Source organism: Mizuhopecten yessoensis, unplaced genomic scaffold, assembly GCF_002113885.1.
Source record: "Mizuhopecten yessoensis strain PY_sf001 unplaced genomic scaffold, ASM211388v2 scaffold7493, whole genome shotgun sequence".
NCBI classification, from domain to species: domain Eukaryota; kingdom Metazoa; phylum Mollusca; class Bivalvia; order Pectinida; family Pectinidae; genus Mizuhopecten; species Mizuhopecten yessoensis.
The window spans coordinates 100296-116578 of NW_018407075.1; the positions used below are offsets into that span (position 1 = coordinate 100296).

At 37.0% G+C, this 16283-nt stretch overlaps 1 protein-coding gene across 1 annotated transcript; it reads left to right on the plus strand.

Annotated features, from left to right (window-relative positions):
- The first annotated feature begins 512 nt into the window (after window positions 1-512).
- Window positions 513-13962, plus strand: LOC110453761 (probable peptidyl-alpha-hydroxyglycine alpha-amidating lyase pgal-1). Its single transcript, XM_021502896.1, has 10 exons — window positions 513-875; window positions 3299-3465; window positions 7462-7572; window positions 7998-8070; window positions 9083-9225; window positions 9939-10015; window positions 10840-10942; window positions 11372-11484; window positions 12161-12291; window positions 12534-13962. Exons 1-10 carry the CDS (start codon window positions 747-749, stop codon window positions 12648-12650), a joined length of 1164 nt encoding a protein of 387 aa, XP_021358571.1. The 5' UTR covers window positions 513-746; the 3' UTR covers window positions 12651-13962.
- The last annotated feature ends 2321 nt before the right edge of the window (window positions 13963-16283 follow it).

Genomic DNA, 16283 nt, shown 5'->3' on the forward strand with positions numbered 1-16283 from the left:
TGCTCAAGTCCGAGAATTAAGAAAAACAAATAGGGGGCAAATTGATTCACGAGCATTTGATGTGCATATATTTGGAAAGGAATTCATTAACTTATAAAAATATCTTAAACAGGTTTTATCACTGCTTAGCGTGCAGCTAGAATGCAATTTGATAGATAACTTTATATCAATGTATTTCTTGTCGTGAAATCTTCTTATACAAGAGAACAGTATTTTCTTTGCTGATGCACCCAACATTACTTAACTAGAAAGGGAGACAAAGAGGAGATTCCTATTGAATGAGTCTGGTTAAGCGTACAACACAATCGATATTGTAAGTAAAGCACAATAATATTTTATGACTCTCTCACATCACAATTACTCGTGGAAGAAAAATCCATAATATTATACCCGAATCACTATAAATAAACGTCTTCATGTAGATATGCCATGTACACAAATCGCCATCGATCCGGTGCCAGCCCACGCTTCCTGGAGCAGAATCGATTTTGGCCTGCGTCCCTATGGCAACTTGTTGATAAACGCGCGTCATCAACGCGGAATTATTATGCTAATACGGTGTTGATGATTTGAGAACTCATATAGTATTGGTTTGGTTCGTTATCAGGGAGGACACCTATACAGAATCAAACAGGTGTACACACATGGGTCATATAGCTATGTAGAGATTACACGAACTACACCTGTTCTCTCGGCTGTATAGAAACACTGACTAGGAACCAAGAGACAACGGAGTGATCCCAGATATGGATCGCGTCGTTCAAAGTGCTGTGCTATTTCTTGTGGTACTTGCCTGTGGGGTCGGGGCACGACCCTCCCAGGGGTACGAGGAATACATATATGAACACCTTCCGGAATTACTCGACAGACTTCAGGTAAACAAATGGGTACTGCTGTTAATATTAATTTAATTTGACCTATGTACAATATGTGTTCAAAATATCACGGTTATTTCAATATTGTGTATATTTCTATAGCTAAGGTGATTTATTGCTTTCATAACAACTGATAACAATTTTCTCTGATGTCTGCACGAGTTACAGTAAAAAACGGGCGCATTTTGTGTATTAAGAGATTCGCCATCTTTAAATTAGGGGAAGACATATGTTATATCTTCTTTCGTCTCGTGCGGCCGATGTCGCCTCAGGTCATCGCCATTTCTGTGACGCAGCTGGTTTGACAATCTGAACACATGTCAAATGGATAATTAACACCGCATTTAAGTAGCTCATCTTAAAACCTTAAGAGCATGAGGTCTAAGTTTCATGGTGTCAACGCAATAGTTAATTACCATATATCATTACTGAGTACAGATAAGGAAACTGTATATTGATGGTCAGTTTGTCAATTACTCATCACCAAGCCTTGCTGATGACAAGTACTTGTATATATTAATATCAGTTATTGTTACTGGTGAGCTGTATAGCCATGTCGGAAACGTAAACGTGCGGAAGAGCCCTGTGAAGGGTGAAAGCAGCTAGTTTTTTAGTCGGTCGTTAATCTTATTTTTTCTCTATATATACATATATATATGGGGCAAAGAAGTATATATATATTATAAAAGGAAAAATTCTAAACAACGAGTCTTAAGTACTTTCATCTCTTCTAGGAGATTCTTCAGACTGTTTGAAGTCTGAAGAATCCCCTAGAAGAGATGAAAGTACTTAAGACTCGTTTAGAATTTTTCTTTTTATAATATTTCTCCGTCCGTAAGGATCATTTTTCTGATTTATAATATATATATAGGTCTGGCTACGTATGTACACTAACATAAATTTCTTTGGCTATAATTATATATAATGGTTTGTTACTACATGTTCTATTCCCTCTTTGCGGTGATGCCAGTAGCAGATCCGAGTTAAGGGAAAATATATATAATATCTAAATAAATGTAACAATAAATAAATACAATGTTTTTTAAAAGAAGAAAAAAAACATGCAGTTTAGAGGAGGGGGGTTCCTTAAGCGCTTGCACCCCCATGGATCCGCCACAGTATATTTGAGATCAAATGTTGCAGACGTATACACGTTGGAAAAGGTTGAATGGAGTTCCCTTTAATTGGTCCCCCATCCTCTTTGATGCTCCTCTAAACACATAAAACACTAGTTGTGAAGGCTGTATGATGTACGATCTAGAGAATGTACTCCATTTAGGTCACACGTAACTATTATTACCACAGGGGCATGATAATCAACATACACTTGTATATGTTAGAACCTCTCCTGATGCGAGGGAAGCAGTAATATAGACTATTACAGTGTATGTCATTGGTTCATACTGTATTATACTGAATATACACAAAAATAAAAAGTAAACACGTGGATCGAAACCCTAAAATTTATAATAATTCGACTTTCTAAACATCAAAAGAAATCCAAACATATGATACATAATCAATGTGATTACTTCTCCAACCCCTGTGTTAGTTACCACCTATTTATCACAGGTATGTTTAAGTATACTATCAATCAGTGTGTTTTACAGAAGACATTTTCCTTCATTTCCATAACTTTAAAGGATAAATTAAAAAAGAAAAGGAAAGAAAAAGAACCTGAGGCATTTCCATGCACTGTAAATGAATGAGATGGAGTAACAACCATCATAATTACCCATTAGAGACATATCGTTAAAAAAATCTTAAGTGCAATGTCTTATTACACCATTCAAATTAAGTAATGAGTTGTGCTGCTTCTCTATTTCCAGAGAGCGTCTGTGTTTAATAAACTAAAGTACAGGCCGACACTGGGTAAATTTAATCTCCATGTGTAATTCCTAATGAAGTGACATCGATGTAAATAAATGTATATTTTTTTGTAGGGAATAAGCAATATAAAAATATTGCAGTTTACATTTTACATTAATTGCCCATGTAGTAGGAAAATACGATTCTTTGTTTTCCGTCGATACATTATATTTCATGTGGGTTTCGCTCTCGTGAAACATGACCTTTCGAGGGGAAACAACGAATCACGTTTCCCTAACGAAGGACAATGAATATAGAACAATAATACAACACTGATCATGGTCTGACTTCTGCGCCATTGTTGTCGTTCGCTTCTGATCGATGAGGTGTGGTACGTGTGGATTTTTTTTCTAATGTGGATCCGAATAAGGGAAATATGGCAAGGGAAACTCGAGTGCGTGAGGGTGACACGATATTTTATTTCCCCGTCATGTAAGCAATATAATTCAACAAGACACACTGTTATATAGATGAGGTATAAAAATTACACGTGAAGTAAGTCTTCAGTATTAATCAAGTCAGAAATACCATTATGATGTAATATATTTTTGCAGCGCCTCGACTATGCCGACAAGCCCTCTATAAATACACTCGAGCCCCGAGTTGCGCCACATTGGCCTGCTAGTGACGTCAGCATCGGACAAGTAGGGGGTATAGCGGTCGACCCCACAACCGGTGACATCCTGGTATTCCACCGAGGGGAGAGAGAATGGGGATACAAGTGAGTATAAACACAACATTTATATATATATATATATATATATATATATATATATACATTAGGATCCAGTGTTATATGGGATTCTACCGTCTATATTACTTCTTTGACCCATATATATATACATTGTATATATCGAAAAATGCTTTATTCTGATCTGTTCACGGATTCTGAATGAAATTTTGGCAAACTATTCCAAGATTGTATGGAACAGCATAGCAATATATTGATGACATGTAAATATATCATGAGTCTGTGTATTGTTGTGGGAATACAAAAAATGTTAGCAAATACATGTAATACAAATCGTCATCATATGAAAATAGAGCGAAAAGACGTACAACCACACACGTGCTCGATTAAAACCTTCCGGGCACCGGAAAGGCTGACCGACAAGGCGGGATCTTCCCTCAGTTGGAATAGTGTTACACAAATGCGGGCCGCCCGACTCTAGCAGAGAGATCCTTTTGACTTTCCCCCAAGTAGCCTCGTGTTTCCTACAAGTTTCTATTTCAAGCGTCTGTGTGTATAATTTTTCCTCTTCATTGATAATTCATTAACATCTTTCTCAAGACAACATATATAGCAGCAACACAATAAAATTTCTTAAAACTATAAGGGAGAGGGAAAACAGACACAGTAAACGTTGTTTTGATCCTTAAACTCTGATCGGATTGTATTGTATGATCATGAGTACATGTATGAAGTTGAGTGGTCAGGCGGTCGGGTTAGATGACGGTAACGTCAGGTGTCAGTAGGGTCATGAGTCGGTAAAGTAAGGTGTTGGTTAACTCAGGTATCGGTAACCCCAAGTGTTTGAATGGTCAAATGTCAATGAAGTAAGGGGTTGGGAAGGCCCCTTTTCTACTGTTCAAAAATCTTGCGGTAGTTTCAAAACCTTTGTGTTGTCATTAGAGGAACCAGTGACTATATAGCTGATGCGTTGTCATGACGACTATAGCTGATGTGTTGTCATGACGACTATAGCTGATGTGTTGTCATGACGACTATAGCTGATGTGTTGTCATGACGAATATAGTTGATGTGTTGTCATGACGACTATAGCTGATGCGTTGTCATGACGACTATAGCTGGTGTGTTGTCATGACGACTATAGCTGATGTGTTGTCATGACGACTACAGCTGATGTGTTGTCATGACGACTATAGCTGATGTATTGTCATGACGACTATAGCTGATGTGTTGTAATGACTATATTTACTAATGCGTTGTCGTGATTTAAGTTACGGATGTGTTGTAACGAGAAGTTACGTATTTGTTAATGTACTTAATTACATCATACGTCTATAATTTCGCCCAGAGTATAGGAAAGCTATTCGTGACTTTTTCCTTACGGAAGCGCTATATTTATCGTCTATATTAAGCTTTGACATCTTCGTGATAATGAAGGAACGTTGCTATAGAAATATCCAACGCAAATCCAGGCTTAATGACGATATTTTCGCTTAATTATTAGTACCATGTATCCTTTCGCGCTTTGTATTTTACACATTTGAAGTTCGGTTGTGGTTTTGCCAGTTACACGATTAATTACGTCTATTCATTGACGAAATGAGAATCTAAAGACCAAAATTAGATTCTTGAGACGGTATTTTGAAAATACATAATTAATATACTTTTTTCTGAAAAGAATAATTTTATGTGGCCTGGTGTCGCTTAATAGTTCATCGCATATAGAACAATTATAATGTCGCAAAAATTAAATTGGCATTTAAGGGGATATAGCTGAACCAATTCTCCCACATTGCGCCTTTTTATTCATTTATTTAAAGAATTTTAGGAAGAGGGTTACAACTGGTGTGTAATAAACTTTTGGCATTTTCGTGGAAGGTTTTCATCACCGTTAAAAGATAACTGTAAGTTACTGATCAAATCCTTGCTGTTTACAAACGTTAATTGGGATCGTTAAAATGGTGCCATGTCGCAGCCCTTTAGTGTTACAAAATCAATTCTTTTAAAATGAGAGTCATATCCGTGCTTCTTTTGGTAATAGCTAAACTCTGTTACACTAAGTCACAGTATGTTACATATCGTTTTAGTGTGTAACGAAACCCCAAATATCATCTTCTCAAGGTCTAGAAACAGCGGAAGCTTGTAGGATAAGAAGTGGATAATTTGCGGGCAGTAAATTGTACAATTATTTAGAAGGCATTTTTAAAGATATTGTCCGAGAACTTGTTTGATTGTAAGGAACGGCTTTAAAGCTAGGTGGTGTTGGTATAGTCATGTGTCTGTATGGGCATGTGTCGGTAAATATAGGTGTCGGTATAAACAGTTGGCAATGATTTCACTTGTCGGTAATGAAGTCCTGTTTTCACTGTTAAAAATATATGCAGTATAGTTTCCCCATCATTGTGTTGTCATGACAATAGCTCTTCGTATGTTGTCATGCTTTTGTGACTATATAATTATTCATGTTTTGTTGTAACCATTGATGCCGGTTAGTTGTCATAACAATATATAATGATGGAGTGTTATGTCTATATTAAATATATTATTGTATCACGTGGTTAGTTTCTTATTTGTGTTGTTGCTATGGTAACCAGTTTGTTGGCCTGACTAGCTACTGTTTTGTTGAGCTCTCTTTGTATACACTTAATGGTAAAGTCAACAAGACTTCATTCGGTAAGATGTCTTTCCTAAAACTATAGCGTAACTCTTCGTTTGAAACTGCTTCCTATAATAAAATGACGTTCACAACCATCAACTTCCGGTCTGAAAATTTCACTACGTGTGAAATTGGTTGAACAGTCATCGATAACCAGACTCGATGATTGAATAAGCAAAGTATTTTTAACCAAAAATATTTTATTTTATAAAAGCCGGTCATTTTTACTGTACATTTATATTATTATTCAATAATAGAAATATTGTCACGGCTTGTAGACAACTGACATGATGCAGATCTTCCTAGTCGCAGTTAAATTGGCTTTACTCATAGGCTATGGGATTGACCGAGTTTTTAAAACACAAGAAATCCATTTCCCGGCACCCCATGTATACTTGAAATTGACATAGCGTGGAATTGAGGCTGGCACGTGATGCTAACCCCGAGTCCCTTGTGCGTTTGACAGAGAGTTCCACATCACGGCATGACTCATACTTCCCTCCGGGCCTGACTGCAAGAATATTACCTCCTACACATTTATTTTTATACCATGCATGAACCATTTATCAAAGGTTCGATACTGTTGTTCAATAACAAGTGTTATTGCTAACATAATGAAGACGATATCACTGCAGGTTTAAATATCTTATCTTAAAAGGATCTATTCTAAGTACAAATCAATTTAGTTTCCTTTTTACTGGTCCCTTCCGAGGCACAACACAATTGTATATAAAACACTGCAGCCCATCAGCTGTGGAATTGCCCTAGCAATTGGTGACTGTTTCCAAATGCGTCAACGTCAAGCTCCTACCTCGCGCCGTAACTAGCTGATGGCACCAAAGGGCGATGTGGTTATTACATTTTCGTCTTGACTAGTGTCGGCGTTGTGACCCCATGAATCTCTATCACAGAAGTCCTCCCACGCAAAACACCTAACAGCAGCATCAGAACGGCTCCAGCGGCTGGCGCGCGCTATAGATTGGCTTTTCATGTGAAGCATATACAATTATAGCTTCTCAATTCCAATTACATCTCGTACTTTATTGTGTTCGATTAGCAGTGTTTATACAGCCTAATATTACGGTTACGCCAGGGGTTCGTTTTATATCGCTTACAATTGCGTTATTATATCCAGAACCATCACACACGTTGTATTTTTCATGTGATAGAAGAGGTAAATAATGAATGAGATGCTTGTCCATCAATAATTGATTTACTCTTGTTTTGCAGTGCATATGTATACAGCTGGGTAGATGAGAGCATATATATTATTAATGTAATATCACACAATTATTTACCTCCGTTGAGGTTAATACAATGATCCATTAACCCAGGAGAGATTATTTCTAATTTTACTATTTATTTCACAGCTCGTTCGTGGGAGATAAATTTGCGCCCGGCCAACACACCATTAAGAATAATACAATCCTCCGTCTGGACCGAGCAACAGGACATATCCTGGACAGTTTTGGGGCTGACAGGTACCGTCTCTAACTCTGACCTCTCAAATGTTGAGAGACTCTTAAATTAACACCGTTAGAGTTAGTAGGTTAATAGTTCATGTATATTCAAATGAGTAGAATTATGTAAAAGAAAGGAAACGGAGTATAAGGGAATGTATTTACTTAGTATGAACAGGACAGTTATAAGTGATGTTATTTATGTTCTTATATCTATATATAGAGATGTTTTTGTGCAACCCCTTGTACCCTATGTATGCGTTGTAGGCCTGGTCAAGTTAGCCTCATCTAATTAATCCCTTATATTGTTATCGTTTTGTTAAAGGATGCGTCGTGTTATTAGGTAACAATACAATACCACATGGATGAATAAAACTAGAGGGAAAGAGGGAGCTCTATGACGTCACAATTAACAAAAATATTGATTTTGTCCTCCTAATTTCCAGGTTCTATATGCCCCACGGCCTAACCGTAGATCATGCCGGTAACTTGTGGGTGACAGACGTCGGCCTCCATCAGGTAACAGTTACTTTGTGCTATCTACCTCCAATCCAAGACAGTTCTACACTAAACTACCTACCTTCAAGCCAAGAGAGTTCTACTCTAAATATTTGAAAGATAGCTTGCCTGGATGCGAATGTAAATTTCACGTATTTTAATTAATTAACAATTTCAAAGGTACATACGCAATCATGTTATACATTGGTAACACTTTTTACTAATTATCATAATGCTGTCATAAGTATTTTGGGGGAGATAACTCTCACATGAATATTGTGTATGAGGTAGCATATATCCTTAACCTCTGATATAGTCCCCCGAGGCTACAAAATAATTGATTGCCTTTATCCACATAACTGTACCAAATTAAACACGCGTAAATTTTAATTGCTTTAATTTGATCACTTTGAATAGTTTTATATCACCTAGATAATTTGAAGTTTTCTTTTGTAAAGCAATATTAATTTTCCCGATCATAACATCGTAAATATACAATTAATTACAACAGGTTTTGTTTTATTATTATTTTGAAAATGGCGTCGTGTGGCAACAAAAATAAACACCTAAGTTCCAAATCGCACTGCTTTTGTAAGAAAGGGGTACTTAAAATGTCTAAATGTGAAGAATGTTGTTTAGTAATTTACATTAAAAATTTGATGACACCAAAACTTACGTTGCGTATGTGATTTTGGATACTGTAGATATGCGAAAACCGTTTTGGTTACTTTAGATTAATTTTCGTTTTCTTGCCATGACAAAATGGTAAATATATATAAAGTTGAAGCTACTTGTTAATGTCCGGTTATCAAATGAAAAAAACACCATTTAGAACTCGATTCAAGACATGCTAGTCAAAACTCTCTTTTGTAATATATTAGGGTGTGTCAGATTATGACGCACCAATAAGAAAAATCTTGTTTTTCTCCAGGTTTGAGAAAATGGCGAGATTGATAGAATAAGTTTGAAAATACCTTTCTTGTTTTACTGTAACCATATAAGCTATTTGCATTCGTGTTCTTGCTTTTTGTAGGTGATGATGTTCCCCAAAGGCAGCCATGAGCCGTCAGACATCGTCTTGGGCGAGGCTGGGATCCCCGGAAGTGATGACGACCATTTCTGCAAACCGACAGATGTCGCTGTAGCGTCTAACGGCGATTTCTTTGTCTCTGACGGGTAAGACCGAAGTCGTCTAGTGTTGCTTGTCCATAACCTTCCGGCCCCGTCCCGTCCCGTCGCGATTCAATATAAACACTCCGGCAACTTCGTTCTGTCGTTGATTTTAATCAAACTTTATACAAGATCAAGTATTTTAGTGCTCCAAGGTCACTGTAAATCAACCACTGATTCATCGTCCTCACCCTAGCTACTTCATTTCTTAACAGATTTTTATCAAAGTTTATACAGATTTCAAGTATGAGAATACCTCAATGGGTTCATGTTTCAGGATTTCATCGCCGTCAAGGTCACCATTTCTATTTATAGAAAATCATCAACCAAACTGAGTGTAATCGGTCTACATGTGTACCAACGTTATTTCTTACTGGATTTTGTTCGAAATTTATACAGAGGTCAGATGTGATAATACCTCGGACATCTTTAGGTGTTAGGGTTCACAGGTCAAGACCAAGGTCACTGTTGCTATATATAAAAGTCATTAAAAGATTATGTGGCATCACTCTAGCCACTTCATTTCTTATACTTTGTATATAAATTTCAGGTATGAGAAAACTCGATTCAGGCTGTCAAGATTAAGTCGATGTAACTAATAACAGAACACTATCAAACAGTGAAACTAACTTCACATGGCGGCGGGTGCATACATGTTTTACAGACGAGTTCTAGTTTCTTAAGATAGTCATAAAGATTTTTTTTTAATTCTGCTCCAGATACTGCAACGGAAGAATCATGAAATTTTCCAAGAAGGGACATCTCTTAAAACAGTGGGGCAAAAAATCCAGCGATGGTAAGATTTGTGATATCTGTCATTTTACAGATGTAACGAATAGTTTCGCCTGTATATACACGTACAAGTAAAACAAATATCTTAAACTTTGATGCAAGTCTCGAAGTGCAGTCCATTGCATCCTCGATACTCCAGGGGTTACGCTCACTTTCGCTACCTGCGCAGAGCGAAATTTGGAGCAACTCCTGGGGAATCGAGGATGAGTCCATTGGCCAGTAGAAAAAAAGTATGACAGCAAATCCAGTTTGAATGAAACAAGAATGCGTCCAGATATTTTTAAAGACATTTTACGTTATGGTTGAACTATCATCATGTCTTTCCTGAGGTAGTTTTCCATTCTTAGTTTATGTAACCTTGGTTGCAAGTTTTTCGGGATAATCATTGGAGGTATATAAATTAACAAAGCTACACACATATACAATTATATCTTTCTTAGATAAAGAGACGTACATGTATGGTTGTATACGTCTCGACTCAAGTTGCGGATAGTACACTTTTGTTGCACCGACGTACAAAACTAGAGCGCTACTTGCACTTGTAGATGTAGTTGTCCGAGCAAAATCTAGGGCTACCAATGACGTCAGATAAAGACAAGTGTGTGGTACATGCATTACTTATATGCAAATGCTATCACTAGCCCTTCACCACTGGGTCGCGGGTTCGAGACCTACGTGGGGCAGTCGCCAGGTACTGGCCGTAGGTCGGTGGTTTTTCTTCGGGAACTCTGGCTTGTCCTTAAATGACAACAGTAACACTGTTAAAAGGACGTAAAACACAAACAAACCAAACCAAATGAAAGAATATATATATGTTTTTGTTTAAAGGAAACACTGGTTCGCTGAGTGAAGACGAATTCTTTGTACCACACAGCCTCGCTTTGATCGAGGCCAGGAACATCATTTGTGTGGCTGATAGAGAACATGGAAGGTACGTAATCGTGATCAGGTGTTGATATTTAGAGTCACGTGTCATTATACAACCCTTTGTGGTCACGTGTCATTTACACAAATCAAATTTGATGAGATTTTATACCACAGTACAAATATGGTCACATGACTTCCTTTCTCCCGCTTCCAAAACGCGAGACCATCGTAAGACGTGATTTGCTTAAACTTTTTTTTTGTGAACGTTACATGCATATATGCAGTCAGAGTTAAATTTACACGTGGTTTTTCTCCGGTTACTCCGGTTTCCTCCCACTTATTAATAAGACCTCCCGCGCGCTAACATCCGGGCCAACAAGAGTGATTAATTTAAGTTGAAATAACTTGTTTCATAATTGTTGTAAAATAAATCAAGTTTTTTTTGTTCCACATTGTCTCCTTACAATTACATGTGTTTGATCTTGTATTCCAGAATCCAATGCTTCACGGCAGGACTTAACAATGGAACAGAGGCTGGTTATTTCGTCCACTCATTTGATAATCCGGAATTCGGGAAAGTGTTCGCCATCGCTTATGATAACAACGGTAAATTAGCTTACATCTCACGAGGTCTTCCGAATGAGGGAAAGACTGTAAACGTATACATGTATTTTAGCGACTGAAAGTAAAAAAAAAAGATCTATTCCTATTTTGTTGGTGCGTCAATTCAATAATGCGCTAAGCTGTTAAGATTCGATAATGCACTAAAATATGTACGTTAAAACTGGGAAACTGGGGCGCGTGAGGGGAATCGAAGATGCTCCCCGTAATGGGATGTTATATACATTTTTTGTAAATAACTTATGATAATAAAACAGAGATCCATACAGTAATTTGTTTTATGGATATAATACTAACCTAACAGAGGAGGCAAACAATACCGTTTGTATATACCGTGTGTCATATTGTCTTATATTGTGTTTTACAAGTTTCCTTTTAATGGCACGCTTTCTTATATCCGGTATTAAACAAGTTGAATGCTACATCTTGCTGTGACATGGAGACTTAAGGATGTATGCTACTTTACTGCGACATGGAGACTTAAGGATGTGTGCTACCTTAATGTGAAATGCATTTCCTTTTAACGAGTCCCACCCAAAGAATCATACAAATGAATGTCAAATTGGATAATATATTAATGACACGACTGAAAGGCTAAAATATCAAAAGGTAGCATATAACCTTCACGTATATAACATTAGGTGTTATATTTACTATACAGGTCCAGAGGAGGCCATGTACCTGGTGAGTGGACCAATGCCGAACGCATTCCTGTTTAAAATTAATTTGAATGGCGAGATCTTATTCAGGACGGAACCACCGAACCAGTTCGCAAAGGAAGATAAAACGGGGGTATGTAGCATTTATGTGCAACTCACATTTCTCATAAAAAAATACTCTGAAAATTACCCAAATTGATAAATATAAGAGACATTCACATCTGTAGTTTCAGTAAAAGCGGTCCTCTTTCAGATTTTTTTTTATAAGAATCGTCTCCGATTATAAGGTTAATCAAAGCTATAGTCATGTCCTTAAAAAACAATTTCAAATACTGGAAGTTTTAGTTTTAAAACGGCGATGTTTTTTTCCTTCAGGGATTTGGACAGCCGCATGACTTAGCTGTATCACAAGATGGCCGTGAGATCTACACTGGAGAAATCGTTCCGAATCGGGCTCTGAAGTTCTGTTACGGCAGATGTACACAGAGATAGACCTTTTTGCTGTTATTCAGGAACACGAAACATTCTCTAACAGAATACACCGACGTCATCGTGTCGACAAATTGTCAATATATTTTTTGTGTTACATTAGTAAATATCAACTAGGGCCACAACAGAGAAACACATAAATCCCTATACTACATGTATGTAATTGATAGGCGACAACTTTTTAAAAAAGCAGATTTTTTTTATTTCAAAAACAGTAAAACCTTGTTATACTGCCATTTGTCAAGAGAAATTCTGATGTTATAAAGGGGATTGGCGATAAATTGAGGGGAATGTATTAAGGAATTCATAAGAAAACCATAAAAATGGACCTTGAAATATGTTGACTGTAAACGAGGTGACAAATGTAACGAGTGGCATTATATCGAGGTTTTACTGTATTTAAAGAAGTGGTATGCAATATAATAATTAGAATTCTGATGCTTAAGGGTCTCCGTCCCATTGCAGGCACAACATTAAAGAGTTCCAACTTTATTTTGGGTGTACATTGTACATGTACATGTAACTGTAGCGCAATTGGGCCAGGATAAATCTGTTGCCTAGGTAACCCAGTTGGTAAGAGCGACGGTATAACAATCTGTGGTCCAAGGTTCAAATCCAAGTCTGGTTCCCTAAAATTTTACACTTAAAAATGCTGGTCATTTTATTTTCGATTACATATGTATCATTTTTTTTCATAAAAGTAGCAAGTACCATGGTTTTCTTTCCAAAGACATTTTATCAAAAACATAGTTTTGCCGGAAAACAGCTTCAGATACCGTATTTACAATTTTTGGCTAGTGTTCATGTATCATTAATCATACAGAATTTAAAATGCTAATCACCAGACCGATTAATAATTATATATAAGTATATAAATGTTTGATATATTTTAATGTTATTATCCATCCACATACTGACATTTTATATGTTGTGCTCAAAAAAGATCGTTAATAACGGAAGACCGTATGTTTACAGTTCGTTTTATGATATTTTCTTCTGAACATGATTTTTAAATGCAATTCTATTCCAAAGTTTTTCTATCATTCATATCATCATTTAATATGTAATTCAAAACTTCTCGATTATCAGGTAAAAGGTCCCTCCATAATCATCATTTACCCATGTTTTAATCTTTTTCGATTAATCTAAGCAATTTTTAAAAATGGTTCAATGATGATATCATTTTTTGTGTTTTTAAACTTTCCGATAAATCTGAATCATCTTAGAAATGAGCGCTAATTGTTCCTTAATGTTGATCATTGTTGGGTTTTGTTAAAACATTTGTGATTTGTTTCAATAAAGTAAAAATCTACTATTGTTGTGTAGCACTTTCTTTATGCTCCCTCTTCTTATCTCACCAATGTAAGAATCAATGACCAGTGCCAGTCGAGAAATGTCTTTTGATACTATTATACAAACAAGAGGCCCAGAGGGCCTGTATCGCTCACCTAGAAATGTTAGCAAAATTGAAGTTAGAATAGCATGATGTCACTGTAATTATAAGTGTACATGGTTAGTCAGGGGTTATAATTATATGCAATTGGACAAAATCTTGTCATTCCTAAAATAAAAGGAGGATTTCGAAGATTTTGCTATGTTTCCCCTATTGGGCCCGCCCCTCTGTCCCTAGCGGGGTGAGACCAATCGTTGACACAAAATCAGGTCCCCTTCACCCAAGGATGCTTTTGACCAAATATGGACATAATCCTGTCATTCCTACAGAAGAAGAAATATTTAAAAGCTATTTTTCTTCTTTTCGTCCCTGCCTCTCTGCCAAAAGGGTGCTTCATCCCAAATTTAACGAAATCCTGTCATTCCTACAGAAGAAGAAGGGTTTTGAAGAATTTGCTATGTTTCCCTTATTGTGCCCCGCTCCTCAGTCCTGTTTATACAAAATTGAGTCCCTTTTGCCAAAGAATGCTCCAGACTCATTAGGATCCCTTAATCCCTAAGGTAGAAGAAGGATTATAAAGGTTTTACCTCTATTTCCCCTTTTGGGCCCAACCCCAGCCCCGAGGGGGGCCAGACTAACCGTTAATACAAAAATATTTCCACTTAACCCAAGGATGCTCCACACCAAATATGGACCAAATACTTTCATTCCTACAGAAGAAGAATTTTTAAAGAATAATTTGTTATGTTTCCCCTACTGGGCCCCGTTCCTGGGGGGCTAAACCCACGGTTTATACAAAATTTGTTCCCCTTCACCTAAGGATGCTTCAGACCGAATATGGAACAAATCCTTTCATTCCTACAGAAGAAGGATTTTAAAGAGTTTTCTATATTTCCCCTGTCCCTCAGCCCCCAGGGGGTCCACGCCCACCGTTTGTACAAAATTGGTTCCCCTTCACCCAAGAATGCTTCAGACCAAATATGGAACAAATCCTTTCATTCCTACATAAATAAGAAGTATTTTAAAGAATTTGCTATGTTTCCTCTATTGGGCCCGCCCCTCTGGCCCCAGGGGGGCCAGACCGACCGTTTATACAAAATTGAATCCCCTTGGCCTAAGCATGCTCCAGACCAAATTTAGTCAAAATCTACTTGGCTGTTCATATCCATATGGAAGCAAATCGGCTGCATCCATATTGCACGGGGCCTGCTTTATGTGGATGTAACAGACTTGTGTCCACATCGACTTGAAGGTACATATCAAACGCTGTTTAAAAACTGTACATGTATGACAAGTATTTCGTCTCTAGAAAGAGTTCAGAAATTTGAAACGGATCCAGGTATTTGACATATTTAAGCTGACACAGCTAAGAAATACAAGATCGCACACGCCGATGACATGGCAGGTTATTGTCAATTATTGGAGCATACTAAATAGTTGTTCAAGGGAAAGAACTCGAGGTATAATTTGTAAAGTAGAATACACCCTTAAGGTTGTCCAAGATTGATTTTTGGCAACTCTCCTTTCATCGGTGTTAGTTCATTTAACAATATTGAACTTATGTTTTCCTGTTAACAGTTATGAAAAATGAAATATTCAAAACAGGATCGGCCAGTTATGAAAAAAGAAATATTCAAAACTGGATCGGTAAACAATAGGTTAGTTTGCCTCCTTTTTCTGTTTAATATATACTTAACTGTTAAGTAGTTCCCAAAAACGTTTCTTTCAACTTTTTAAAAGTAGGTCAAGACGTACGTCAGTACATATGTACATACAACTTTATGAATGGTTCCATCACGGCGACAGCAACAGTGACGAAAACGAGACAAAATCAAGCGTACAAGTCATGTTATAACTTGCCATACTGTTGATCAATCTAATTAAAATTATATCTTCACATCGCTCCCGTTTTCTGATATGTCGCTTTGAAGATCTAACAGCACCCCGGAGAGGGTTGTTAGATCTTCAACGCGACATATACGAAAACGGGGGCGATGTGAAGATATAATTTTAATTAGATTGTACTGTTGATGGGACTTGCACAGTAACGGATGTTACCAATATTTCATTAAATTGTTTGCCTCTTTAAAAACACAAATATCGAGTTAATGACAATATCATTGTCTAATCATACAAACAGCTGGGCTCTATTTGGATGCTTCAATTCTGTGATCCTCTGTGTTAAATTCATTCAGTGTTATGTAGGGACACATAAACACGGTTATTAACCAAATATATTCATG